Raw genomic sequence first — 14,795 nt, 5'->3', positions numbered from 1 at the left:
CCCAGTGCCTATGCATTCATGACATGATAAAAAAAAAAAAAACACACACACACAAAAGACCTCCGAACTGTAAAAACGTTTCTCTTAATTGAGAAGTGTGGTATCCCCTCCCCCAAAGAAATATTTAAAGCAAATTTCAATTGTGTCCTAATTCAGTGGGTGATGTCATTACTATTCAAATTTAGTGTTTTTTTCTTCCTGGAAGATGTGAGGTGGTTTATTGTGCAATATATTCCATCGGTTAGAAACTGCCAGAAATTATTTATAAAATATTTATACTAGTAAAATAAAAAAAAAAGACTCGGACAGCTGCATGTAAATCAATAAAGTTAGAACACACCTTCACATCATGCACAAAAGAAACTCAAAATGGCTTAAAGGCTTAAACATAAGACATGACACTATAAAAGTCCTAGAAGAGAGCATAGGCAAAACATGCTCTGACATAAATCATACTCTGACATAAATCATACCAATGTTTCCTTAGGTCAGTCTCCCAAGGCAATAGAAATAAAAACAAAAATAAACAAATGGGATCTGATCAAACTTACAAGCTTTTGCACAGCAAAGGAAACCACAAAAAAAAAACCCAAAAAGACAACCTACAGACTGGGAGAAAATATTTGCAAATGATGCAACAGACAAGGGATTAACTTCCAAAATATACAAACAGCTCATACAACTCAACAACAAAAAAACAAACAACCCAATCAAAAAATGGGCATAAGATCTTAATAGACATTTCTCCAAAGAAGACATACAGATGGCCAGTAGCCACAAGAAAAGATGCTCAACATCACTAATTATTACAGAAATGCAAATCAAAACAACAATGACGTACCCACCTCACACCAGTCAGAATGGCCATCACTGGGACTTCCCTGGTGGTCCAGTAGTAAAGAATCTGCCTTATAATGCAGGGCATGCAGGTCCGATTCCTGGTCAGGGAACTAAGATCCCACATGCTGTGGGGCAACTAAGCCCATGTGCCACAACTACAGAGCCCATGCACCCTGGAGCCTGCATGCCACAACTAGAGAAGAGAAAACCACAACTAGGGAGAAGCCCGCATGCCTCAATGAAGATCCCGTGTGCCACAACTAAGACCCAACACAGCCAAAAATGAATAAATTAAATAATAAATAAATAAATAAATCTTTAAAAAAGTAGGGCCATCATTAAAAAGTCTACAAATAGCAAATGCTAGAGAGGTTGTGGAGAAAAGAAAACCCTCACGCACTGTTGGTGGGAATGTAAGCTGGTGCAGCCACTATGGAGAACAGTATGGAGGTTCCTCAGAAAACTAAAAATAGAACTACCATATGATCCAGCAATCCTGGGCATATACCCAGACAAAACTATAATTCAAAAAGATACATGCACCCCTATGTTCACAGCAGCACTATTCACAATAGTCAAAACATGGAAACAACCTAAATGTCCATCAACAGATGAATGGATAAAGAAGATGTGGTACATATATACAATGGAATACTACTCAGCCATAAGAAAGAATGAAATAATGCCACTTACAGCAACATGGATGTAACCAGAGATTATCATACTAAGTGAAGCAAGTCAGAAAGAGAAAGACAGATACCACATGGTATCACTTGTATGTGGAATCTAAAATATGGCACAAATGAATCTATGTACAAAACAGAAACAGACTCACAGACATAGAGAAGAGAGTTGTGATTGCCAAGGGGGAGGGGGTGGGAGAGGGAGGGACTGGAGTTTGGGATTAGCAGATGTAAACTATTATATACAGGATGGATAAACAAGGTCCTACTATATAGCACGGGGAACTATATTCAATATCCTGTGATAAGCCATAATGGAAAAGAATGTAAAAAGAAGAATGTCTATACGTGTATAACTGAGTCACTCTCCTGTACAGCAGAGATTGGCGCAACATTGTGAATCAGCTATACTTCAATAAAAAGAAAACAAGATATGAAAAGATGCTCAACATCATTAACCATTAAGGAAATGCAAATCAAAACCAAAATGATATACCATTTCACATCTACGAGTATGGCTATAATAAAAAAAGATGGAGAATAAGTATTGGCAAGGATGTGGAGAAACTGGAACCTTTTACTGGCGGGAATGTAAAATGGTACAGCCACTCTAGAAATTTGTCTGTTAGCACCTCCACTCCTGAGTATATAATCCAAGAGAAATGAGAATTTATATCCATGTAAAAACTTGTTCACAAATGTTCATAGCAGTATTTATAATAGGCAAAAAGTAAAACCAACTCAAATGTCCATCATTAATGAACAAATATAGGCAAAACGTGGTATATCCATACAATGTTATATTATTGGGCAATAAAAAGGAATGAAGTACTAATATATGCCACAACATGTAATTTTTATGTGTGTGGAGACAGGATAGTAGGGACAGTGGATCTGGAGGGTTGAGAAGGTTCCACTGGCCCAGGTACTCCTTGGATAGTTTTCATTTCATTGCCCTCAGCACCTCCCCTGCCAATTCCTTCTTGCTTTTTATACCTGTCAACTCTGAGCCTGGGGCCTCTCCATGTCAGTGAAGGCGAGAACAGCTTCCAAATCTGACTTCTCCCATGCATATTTTGGGATGTGGATTTCTCTACTTTCACTTGTCATCATTATAATCACACCAGCTTTCACTTTCCAGTCCTTGGAAAATCTACATCTCTATCATGTTTTATGGCAATTCAAGAGATTTATTTTTTATTATATTTTTACACAAAAAATTTCATTACGATCTTAGGGGCTGGGGATTAAAAATAGGTGTTCAGTCCATCATCTCAAACTGGAAGCTCCCTATCTAAATCTTAAATAAGTAGAGTTTACACATTTTCTTAAAACCTGAGCTCTTTGAAACACCAAGACCCTCTTTCCAAATAACACCAAAATTTGGCCATAGGATGTAAACACTATCATCTCTATTAGTCCCTAAATCAAAAAAAAAAAAAAGAACCAGTAGGAAGCATTCCTTGCCAAATAAAACCAAATTGAAATTTTTTTTAATATTTAAGAAAATAAAACTACTATTACAGCACAGTTTGAAAAGCATGTTGTATTTTATTTCATTTGAAGTATTCATAATTTCATATTCATATTTCATATGAAGTATTTAAAAGAATTACTCCCAAGGAATAAAAAGTATTTCTTTTTCCAGGCACTTAACTAGAATCCACAATCACTGTCTTTTTATATTTTCCCATAATAATTTATATTTATTTACAAAAGTAATATAAAACTCAAATTTGTAGTATAACAGTATACTCCAGGTATAAGTTATAATAAATGTATTCCACTTACATAATAAATTATATAAAATATACAATAAAAACCTCATTTCCCACTCGAATATGTTCACTAGAATGTTTAAATCAGCAAAATAATTTAGTAATTTAGTAAAATAATTTAGGGAAAAAACCCCAAACCCCACTTTCCTGTACATATGTATTCATTGTGTGTGTGTTGGGGGGGATTGTTGAATGGGAAATAAATGTTGATCACTTACAGATCTTCACTCTCTCCCCTCCCTGGGTTATGTCATCCAGGCCTGTAACCAATTACAAGCTGATGATACTATTTATACACTAATGATATGATCACTTAGATAACTAATAAACTTATCAAACTTCGTATGTCCAAAACAAAACTCAATTCCTCCCCAAACCTACTCCTAACTACAGTAAGTCTAAATGGCATCAATATTCACCCAGCTCTTACTGCAAAAAAACAGGAGCCATCTTTTATTTCTCTTTTCCCTTCATCCAATCTATCAATAAATCCTGTTGATTCTACTTCCAAAATTTATCCATTTTTTTTTTCCATCTCCACTGCCAGGCCAGTGCCCCCTGCAACAGCCTTCTAACTGATTTCCCTGCTTCTGTTCTTGTCTTCTCAGAGTCCATTTTCCCCTCAGCAGTCAGTGTAAATTAGATCATGTCACTTCCCTACTTAAAACCCTGTTTAGAATAAAAACCAGATTCTCTACCATGACCTACAAGGCTTTTCATGTTCTGACCCCTGCCTACCTCTCCATCCTCATCCCACATCACTCTTTGACTTTCTCACTCTCTCCAAGCCACTGTGCTTCCCCAAATACAACAACCTGGTTCCTCACTTAGAAGCTCTGCATTTGCCATTCCCTCTGCCTAGAATCCCTGGCTCCCCGAGGGTATTTACATGCCTGTCTTCCTTGCATTCAAATGTCACCCCCTTAGAAAGGCCTTTCTAAAGTAGCCACCATCCTTCCAATACTCTACAAACCGTCCTTCTTAGTTTTCTACATACCACCTATCACAATCTAAAATTGGCTTATTTTGTTTATTGCTCCCCCATCCCAAATACAAGCTCTTTAACGGCAGAGACTTATCTATCTTATTATTCTTGCCAATGCCTAGAACATACCAACACTTAGCACATCAAAATATTTGTTGAGGGCTTCCCTGGTGGCGCAGTGGTTAAGAATCTGCCTGCCAATGCCGGGGACACAGGTTCGAGCCCCGGCCCGGGAAGATCCCACATGCTGCGGAGCAACTAAGCCCGTGCGCCACAACTACTCAGCCTGTGCTCTAGAGCCCGCGAGCCACAACTACTGAGCCCGTGTGCCACAACTACTGAAGCCTGCACGCCTAGAGCCCGTGCTCTGCAACAAGAGAAGCCACTGCAATGAGAAGCCCGTGCACCGCAACGAAGAGTAGCCCCCGCTCGCCGCAACTAGAGAAAGCCCACACGTGGCAAGAAAGACCCAACACAACCAAAAACAAATAAATAAATAAAGTAATTTTAAAACAATTGTTGAACAAACAACTTCATAAACATCACTGAAGCAGTACAGATATTATACTGATTTTTATTAGCTTACTATAGTTTAAATTATATTAGGTTATTATAAATTATTAGTTTATTCTAAATAAAAGGGTTTTAACTGTATTCCAACAGAATTTTTTAAAAAAGGTCTTAAGATTACATGAGCACAAAGGAAGAGTGAAACACCACTGTGCTAAATCCTAGTCATTTAAGACAGGAATAAAGTAAAACATATGCAGGCTATTGCCATTGCCCATCACACATCCAGGACCTTCTTTCCCCCAAGAGATCCCAAATAGGTCCCTTCCCTATTTGGAAGAGATGCATTTAGAAGACAACACCAGATTCTGTCCAAAGGCAGAAAGAGAAAGTGAACAAACATCTTTCAGGATCAAAACCCCAGGCAAGACCAGAAAGGGGGCTTTCGCAGCTCCTTCCACAAACTCTTTGCAAAGAAGTCCAGTGGATCAGAACACAGGGAAAAAACTAATGAGAATACTTCAATGGATCTCTAACCAACAAAAAATTTCTTCAGAAACCGACTTGCTCTTGCAAATGAACCTGACGGAGGAATAGCTGTGTAAAACATACTTAAGGTTGTACTGTCAAGTGGTAAGATGAGGATAAAAAGGTGATACTTATCTATGTGGGAGTATGTGTGTGTGTTTTATCTCTCTCTCTCTCCATATCTCTGAGGAACAGTAATACAAATACTTACGTATGATACTAAATCAACATATAAGACATTAAAGAGATGAAGAAGATTACTTTGGGTTGAGAGCTGGCTTTTTGAAGCTCAGCACTTGGGAAAAGGGAACTGAAGACTTTTCACGGCATTACAGAAAAACACATAAATTTGGAGAAAAATAACATTTGTAAGGTCAACAACAACAAAAGAAAACCACACGTAGTAATTTTTGTGGCCTGATTAGGGAGAGGGAATGGGATTCATTATAGAAAAGTTATATTAAAGAATAAAAAGAGAATAATAAAAAGCACTAGGAAAAAAGGCCACTGAACCAAATGCAGAAAGGGAAAGTCAAATCACTGGCTATACCAATGAATTTAATCTGGTACTTTTACATGCGCTCTTTAGAGTTTTCTCTCTTATAAAGAATAAAAAGAACCTTGTTTTTTATATTATTTGCAATACATAGGTGCCACCAATCATAACTAATGAATAGTTCCATTTTAAGGCCTTAAACAGTGCTAAATATATGGTTAAAAAAACTTGTGCTGCTGTCCTTTCCAAGGATATACATGAAGAAAAACCAGTATGAGCTGGAAAAATGAATTTCCATTAGAGAGAAAAGACCATCTCGCCATATATGTCTATATGATATAGCAGTTCCTCAGACATGATTTTATCTGTTCAAAACAGTTAAGATGTAAGAAGTAACAAAGGCCACCAAGGAACTAAAGCAGAGCTAGTGTCAATGCAAGAAAACACACATTCTTTTATACAGCCCCAAGGTCCTCACTCAGAACCTATTCACTTTTATTTTAGACTGAATTCTAACACATCTGGCCAAGTAGTTTCTCAGTGCACAGCAAATCAGAGAAAGCAACTAGAAATTGGAGAAACAGAAAACTATTGTATTGAAAGCAGACGACCTAACAGAAGAGATGAAAACACAATTGAAAAAAGTAATTCCAAAATCTCAGAATCAAAAGTAAATTTTAAAAAGCATTGATGACAAGGTTCTATCTAAAATAGTAACTATCTTACAGAATTCAACAGCCTCTGAGATTACGTGTCTTGTTTTAACATAGTGTGACATTAATACGATATTCAGTAGAGTGGCTTGTGTGGTACACTGAACTTAAGTTCAAATAACGACCCTAAAGTGATAGTTTTCAATCCTGGAGTTTCTGACTTAGTAGGCAATTACAGTTTATTCAACAGACCACAGGTGATTCTGATGCACACCAAGAACTGAGAACCACTGTCCTAATAGTCTAAGGAAAGGTTATATTGCACTGGATGTCTTATTTAAGAAAAAAGGGAGATGTAATGTACAACACGATAGATTAACACTGATGTATGTTATATATGAAAGTTATTAAGAGTAAATCCTAAGAGTTCTCATCACAGGAAAAAATTTTTATTTTTTATTTCTTTAATTTTATACCTATATGAGATGGTAGATGTTCACTAAACTTACTGTGATAGTCGCTTCATGATGTATGTAAATCAAGTCATTATGCTGTACACCTTAAACTTACACAGTGCTGTGTGTCAATTATATCTCAATAAGACTGGAAGGAAAAAAAAGAAGTGAGAATTTACTATGATCTTTAAATGTGTTCAATGAAACTTGTTTTTAAAAAGTTTGTGTATTTCGGGGTAATCGGGAGTATTCACTTTGGCAAAACACTTCAACTCCCAAAAGGAGGGAGGGGGCTAAATGGCATACTGCCAACAGACAGTCTACTCACAGAATAGCATCTTTTGAAACCACACAAATACAATAAATTTATGTAATGATGAGTGAAGCAGAATACTCAATGTGGAATGAAATAACGGTAGAAACTCAACGAAGTTAAAGTTATATGAAGAAAAACATCTCATTAGAATCTGGGTACCAAACCCGTCTCTATGCAGTAGCATCTCCTAAACAAAATAGTTAAACTTATACTCACCTTTCTGAAAAATCAGAGTCTATAAATTCTCTAGCCCGTTTTCTATCACTGAAAAGAAAAAAAGATACCATAAAAAGAACATGCATAAAGAACTTTATTTCATGAATAATTTATTGTAACTTGTCTAATTCCACATTGAAAATATCCAAACACAAAAGTAACAAATGTAAAAGATACGTACATGAAATAAAAACTTAAATTTTATCACCAACATGATAGCCATAGTTTGAAATGAACTCAATGAATCTTTAGGGAGGAAAATACTGCAGATTTATAGAGGAGAAGGCATAGAAAAGTTTTATTTGCTCTGGGAGAAATGACTATAAAAACATTAGATAATCATACTACCCCCAGCATAAAGCACAGCTGGTGTTGAAAATAGCCAAACTCTGGTCATCTCCAAAGTAGGCCAACACTACTGGCACAGGCTTGGCTTTCATTAAATTATCTCTCAAGGCTATGAAAAAATCCAAGGTAACTTAGATCTACATGAGAATGTTGTTAACGACTGAATAAAGGCAAAGGAATTACAGGTGACTCTGTCACTTCATCTTATTTGATAATGGAAAAGACATTATGTATACACATGAAACTCTTCTGTCTCTGTGTGTATGGCTTAAAGCACTTTGCCAGGATTGTTATTTCATTCATTTCTTTAATATCCTTGAAGCAAGGAGATTCTTACTCAACCAAGATTTACTGTGTTTGCTAGAACTCACAACTGTAAGTCAATGATAGAACCAGCAGTGTGGCATGCCACCTGGGAAATAACTTCTAAAGTGACAAACTAAAATTTTGAGTCATTTCTTTTACTACTTCTTTTCTTTTATGGAAGGATGAGATGCTAAAATGATAAGGAGTGGAGAAAGTTTGAATAAAGGTATTTTACAGGTAAAGAAACGTAGAGATTTGATACTAAAAGTGGCAAATGAGTAACAAAGAAGGGATACTGATTTAATTGGCCAGTGTTTAAAGGAATGAAGATAAAACTCAATGAAAGTTTTAATATATTTGGGCTCTTTTTCCTAGTTCCTTTTCTGGTTTTAAAGGAAATAAACATGCTGGTTTTAAGGGGAAGTTCAGAGTACACACACACGTATATATAAAACTCCTTTCTTATGTTTGTTAAAACAATATAAAATGCACTTTTTACATCTCCAAAGTGGCTGAATGTCATAATCATAAAAAGCAGTCTTCTTTCAGAGTTGAAGAAAGAAGATTCAGGTACAAGTTATTGTTCTATTTTTCTGTTTAAAAATGGTTGCTCCAGGGATTTCCCTGGTGGTCCAGTGGTTAGGTCTCCGCGCTTCCACTGCAGGGGGCACAGGTTCAATCCCTGGTTGGGGAAGTAAGATCCTGCATGCTGTGTGGGGCAGCCAAATAAATAAATTAATTAATTAATAAAATAAAATAAAAATGCTTGCTCCAGAGCTCATTTATATCTAGGATATAAAGTGAAATAAAATAGGTGATTTTAAAGGAAACATATTAGTTTTTAAGAACATGAAACACGAACAGAAGACAAGATAGTGAGAAAAAAAAGATCAGAACTTAAAAAAAAAAGAAGTTTTTAAAAATGGTAGTTTGCAGTACCACTACTTACCCAGGGACCCAGCCAGTAGCTTCTGCTATGTGTGTCTGAGTAACCATTGCTGGTGCAGGGGTGTATGGCCTCCCAATCAGAACACTTCCTGAACTGGTTAGTCTCTGTGGTGTGCTTATAATCTGTAAAGTCAGTACAAAGAAAAAAATATTCTTAGTTATTAAGGAAAACCTACAGGCAGAAAATAATGCTGAATGCTAACCTACACACAAGGAGTAAACCTTACTGTCTAAAATGTACTTAATATCAATCATCTAAATATAAGCAATACCTCTGATACACTTATATCCTAAGATCTTACAGCACAAGTATCCTGAATACTGATATGAAGTCACAATGTAGATTTCAGCAAGTGAACAGCAATTGGGAGGGATTAAGTTGGCAACTGACAACATTTTAAAAATCAGAAGAATGAAAAGCTTTCTTTGAAATTATGGAAACTAATTTCAGTTGAACTCTATTTACTAGAACTGGGGTAACAGCAAATTAATTCTTCACAGTCCAAAACATATACAAAGACATTATACAATTTGGATTCTTATACAGATACAATTTTACCTGTTTTTTTCAAGAGCATTTCCTCATGTCATTAAATATTCTTCAAAGACATTTTAAAGACCATAAAACACCCTGTCATGTGGATTAATTATCCCCTATTATTATTTTTATGAATATTCAAATATTGAACATTATAAATAATGCTGTGATAAACATTTTTGTAAAATGATATTGGCTTTAATTTCTATTTCCTACGGATAGACTCCAGAAAGGGAATTAATGGAACTAAGGATGTGGACTTTTTTTTTTTTTTTAATTTATTTATTTTGGGGACTTCCCTGGTGGCACAGTGGTTAAGAATCTGCCTGCCAATGCAGGGGACATGGGTTTGAACCCTAGTCCAGGAAGATCCCACATACCACGGAGCAACTAAGCCCGTGCGCCACAGCTACTGAGCCTGCGCTCTAGAGCCCATGCTCTGCAACAAGAGAAGCCACCGCAATGAGAAGCCCGCGCACCGCAACGAAGAGTAGCCCCCGCTCGCCGCAACTAGAGAAAGCCCGTGCGTAGCAATGAAGACCCAACACAGCCAAAAATAAATGTTTATTTTATTGTTTTTATATATTTTTTGTTTTCTATTTTATTGATTTTCACTTTTTATTATTTGTTTATTTTGGGTTTAATTTGCTCTTTTCTTTAAAACTAATTAATTAATTTATTTTTGGCTGCGTTGGGTCTTCGTTGCTGCGCGTGGGCTTTCTCTAGTTGCGGTGAGCGGGGGCTACTCTTCCTTGCTGTGCGCAGGCTTCTCATTGCGGTGGCTTCTCTTGTTGCGGAGCATGGGCTCTAGGTGCACGGGCTTCAGTAGCTGTGGTGTGCGGCCTCTAGAGCACAGGCTCAGTAGGTGTGGCGCACGGGCTTAGCTGCTCCGTGGCATGTGGGATCATCCCGGACCAGGGATCGAACCTGTGTCCCCTGCATCGGCAGGTGGATTCTTAACCACTGCACCACCAGGGAAGTCCATGGATATGGACTTGTACAAAGCATTTCTTGATCTGTGTTGCCAAATTGCTCTCCAGGTCTTACAGTTTTTATTGGTGAAAATAATTTGGCACCCTAGTAATATCTTTAAGTATTTTCATAAGTAAGTAAATAAATAAATAAATAAATAGAATAGAATAGAATAAAGGCATGCTCCAGGGAATGGGGATATTAATGGGGCTAGGGAGATGTTACTACATACAAATGCTTAGGAAATGATTTTAATATGTTAATTCTATAGTTCAAAAAAAACAAAACACAACAAATACTGATAGATGTCTGGGGAATTCTGATTCTCATAATATGCCAAGGATTATTAAAGAGGGCATTCAGAAGTCTGCCTCATGAGAAAATATGAACACTAGACAACGTGTTTGTACCTCCTAGCCCTGCACATATTCCACACCACCTCCTCACTTCCATTTCAATGCAAGATCTTTAAAGGCAGAGAGTGTCTGCAGGGCCTACCATAGTGCTAGGGGACTCTCATAGGAAAGAATCAATAAATATTTATTGAACTGAGACAGAAGACCCAGCTTTTAAAATGATGGAAAATAGTAGCTTCTTTGTTCATTGATATGCTAGAAAGGATTATATAAAATCCTGTAAGAAAAGGGCATAGTTCTCACCAATCACTGCACCACACACTCAGATGTTCTCTATCATGCTGACCCTGAGTGTGAGAGCTTGAGAGGGAAATTTTGAGCGTTTGATCAGTCTCTGGTCTACTCTATTCCTAGAACAGGAGTCTCCAGAAAGCAACTCTAAGCATTCTGACTTACCCGTGAAACAGACTGCATTACTTGTGCAGCATTATTACTAAGGAGTTTTTTATTTATCTGTTATTAGGACCCTACAGGCTTGGTTTTACCTGATTTAAAGGGCTTTGCAGAAAAAAAAAAAGAAAGAAGACGAAGAAAGGAGGAAGGGAAATAGGACATAGAGAAAAGCTGGTTATCTTTATTGAGAATGACTTTGGAAATAAATTGTTATGTTCTACTTTTATTTTTCTTCCTTAATGTCAGATTGTCAGCTGCTATCCTTTCCTGATCCGAGAGTGATTAGCAATACTCTCTGTTCCTTTCTCTTAGCACAGGGCCTGGTACATAGGAAGTCCTTAACAAACATTTTATGAACGAACGAACTGGAGGGATGCTAGACTTGAATTGGAACCACAAGTCAGAAGTCCCTATGAGACGCGATGAGTTCTTAAACAGGACAGTGACAGTGACTGAGCCTTAAGAAGCAAAACCAAAGGAGTCAACGAACACAGGAAAATTAGTTCTTATAGGTGATAAGTCACATATGCTTTTATAAAACTGAACCTTAATTTTGAAATCCCAAATTAAAATAGTATTCAGTTGATCTGATAAGGAAAATGAACATTTATTTTAAAATTAAGTCTTCCCCACCTCCCCACAAAAAACCCAGACATCCTTAATTTAAATGTAATCATGTGGTTTCTTTGACAATAGATTACAGTTAGCCATAAATCAAATAGCAACTGAACCTCATTCTGAAGATTTTTCTACCTTCAATCAAGATACCTTATGTACTACTGCCATCTACAGTAAGGAAAGCCAAGAGAGCATCTATACTTTGAAAAGAAAGAATCTATATATAACTATAAAGTGTTATATTAAAGGATTTCATTATTTGACAAAATTTTCATTTTCACTGTAAGAAACAAGCAATTTTTAACCATGTTAAAATAATCATGAGATTATCTTATATAAAAAATCAGATACCTTTTTTTTTTCTTTTTAAACTTTTCATTTTATATTGGAGTATAGCCGATTAACAATGCTGTGATAGTTTCAGGTGCACAGCAAAGTGACTCAGCCATGCATATACATGTACCCATTCTCCCCCAAACTCCCCTCCCATAAAACCAGATACTTTAAGAAAAGAGCAAGTATCCCAAAGTAAAAGTTACTGCTAAACTAGTTTCTAGAAACACAGAAAACAACTTTTTCTTGAGGCCTTTTGAAATTTCTATCTACCATGAAGATTTGGCTTCCGAAGGGACATGTAAAATTTAAAGGGCAAGTAGAGAAAGACAACTGTAAGAAGGAAACAGGTGAGGTTTTAAGAATTTTCTAACAAAAAATTTTTTAAAATCATGGATGAGAGACTGAATGTGAGGGGACAACGTTCAAAAGAGACAAGCAAGAGGAGAGAGAAGCGGCTCTCACTGGGGTTCCACGATATATTAGGAAATCAAAAAGAAAACTCTGATTCCTGCCTAGGGACTAAGAACTACAAAAAGCACCTCAGAATTCGGGAGACAAATGAAGGTTTTGGGCTGGCCTGTTTCAAAGGAGAGCCCCAAATCTCCTCTCTGTCTGACCTTTGCTTTGCTGATTCTGAGCTTTGCAGTAATTGGGTATGTCATATACAGGACTACTTATCACTGTTAGAACTGAAGTGTGTAAAGGCTTACATGTACATTAGTTTAAATTGACAATGGGAAGAAAAATTATGTTTCTAAAAGAGGAATTCAAATTTGAGCCATAGCAGTATCACTGAAATACCAAGAGGAAACAGTCTTTCAAAATAGAGTACTGTAAGAGCCAAAGTCATGAAAGTTCACATCTGTTTGTTTAATGTTGATGTTTATATAATCACATTTCAAAATACCGACGTTCAAGTCAGGTGTATAATCTCATTTGCACCTACTGTAGTGGCTGGTGAGGGGCAAATGCTTAACAAACGTTTGAAAATATACCCTGAACTACCTTGAAATGCAGATATTCACCTGAGCTTAAGTTTCTACGAGGCTTGGAGCTAGATTACATTCTTCACATAGTTACAGTATTGTGCAACATCTTTAGCTTGGATTCTGCAGATGATTAACAGTCCTCAAGGGATCAAGAAAAATGTTGTGTCTAGAATGGCTTAAGATCTCAAAGACTTTCTGAAGCCATTCAGTATGTTAAAAGAGATTTTTGTCTAAATAATTGTGCATTCAACATAGTCCACAGTACCGTACATTACAAACAAAATTTATACTTATTGTTTTATAGATAAGAAGATGCAAACACTGACAATGAAGAGTTATTGTTCAAATGTTTACATACTTTTGCTAATGGTGGGTGAGGCCATTTAAATTAGGTATAGTTTTTAGATTAGCTGCATGCAACTGTTTATAAATAAGGCTTTCTTAAAAGTGCTATATACTTTAAGCTCTAGCATAATTAATGGAATATCTTCAGAGAAACAGTTAAATACTTTCCATTTTAATTCATTATTTCTACTGCTAAAGATTAAAATGAACTGGTGAGTTGTTTCTTCCTAAATGTCCTTTCATCAAAGAGTTTCAAATTAGTAGCTCCAAATATAGATTAACTGTTGGGTCATACTCAATTTATATGATATTCAATTTATATGAGATTACACGGTTTAGTGCAGTAAAGGCTATTTTACAAGAAAAAGAAGAACATAAAACGTAACAGATTTCAAATCAATTTAATCGAACAACTGAAAACAAGAGAAGCCTCATATAGGGAGCAAAAACCTTAATATTAACACATTCAGAATCCACAGATTCAAGTACGTGAAAATTAAACATTGAAGAGTACAATGCCTTTCTTTTTCTTAAGACTAATCAGTTACATTCAGGTAAAAACAAAACTTTAAAAAATAAGTGACTGAGATAAGAAATTAACTGGAATATCTGACCAAGCATCTTTGGTACAACTATCCTTTAAATAAGTCTTGCCTAAGCAAAGTTTCAAGTCCTAAGATATGATGCTTTTCTTACCATTTGGGGTCCAACATTCACATTTATTGGTCCTAAGGTTTTTGGTAAAATCTTTGTTGGTGAGTTGGTGCTGGAAACTGGAAATGCAACAAATGAAATGTTACCTGAAATTATATCAAAACACTAGGTTAATGTTCTGCAATATCAAGACCACCTTCTACCTATCTATACATCCACGGTCCTAACCAGCTGTGCTTAAGTAATTTATAATTATCTTAATAAGGAAGTTAAGACCAAAAAGCCATACTGAAAAGCCAACCAATTATTGCTTTGTTGTAGTGAGGACAATTAGTTCTGCTGAACAGCACACCTGTAAAATAAATAGTTCAGTCTATCTGACAACTACTGGACATTAAGTTGGTTTTTTAGAGGAAAAAACATTTTGAGAGTTCATAATGCACATCATAGTTTATATCAGAGTTGAGAATTC

General features: G+C 36.1%; 1 protein-coding gene across 10 annotated transcripts in view; it reads right to left on the bottom strand.

Moving 5' to 3' along the window:
• The window catches only part of TFDP2 (transcription factor Dp-2), a 186,212-nt gene that overhangs the window by 49,334 nt on the left and 122,083 nt on the right, over window positions 1-14,795 (bottom strand). For 7 of the 10 annotated variants that reach the window (XM_082393780.1, XM_082393774.1, XM_082393778.1 and 4 more), the window contains 3 exons: window positions 14,366-14,469; window positions 9,064-9,185; window positions 7,461-7,508 (listed from right to left, as the gene is read on the bottom strand). In XM_082393780.1, coding sequence (XP_082249906.1) covers window positions 7,461-7,508; window positions 9,064-9,185; window positions 14,366-14,469 — 274 coding nt within the window. The remainder of the gene's footprint in view (window positions 1-7,460; window positions 7,509-9,063; window positions 9,186-14,365; window positions 14,470-14,795) is intronic. The other 3 variants (XM_082393779.1, XM_082393781.1, XM_082393783.1) reach the window with 2 other exon arrangements.

The sequence above is a fragment of the Balaenoptera borealis genome (genome assembly GCF_965194805.1).
Source record: "Balaenoptera borealis genome assembly, chromosome: 5".
In the NCBI taxonomy this organism is placed as follows: Eukaryota; Metazoa; Chordata; class Mammalia; order Artiodactyla; family Balaenopteridae; genus Balaenoptera; species Balaenoptera borealis.
This window is presented reverse-complemented; position numbering and strand designations above follow the sequence as displayed.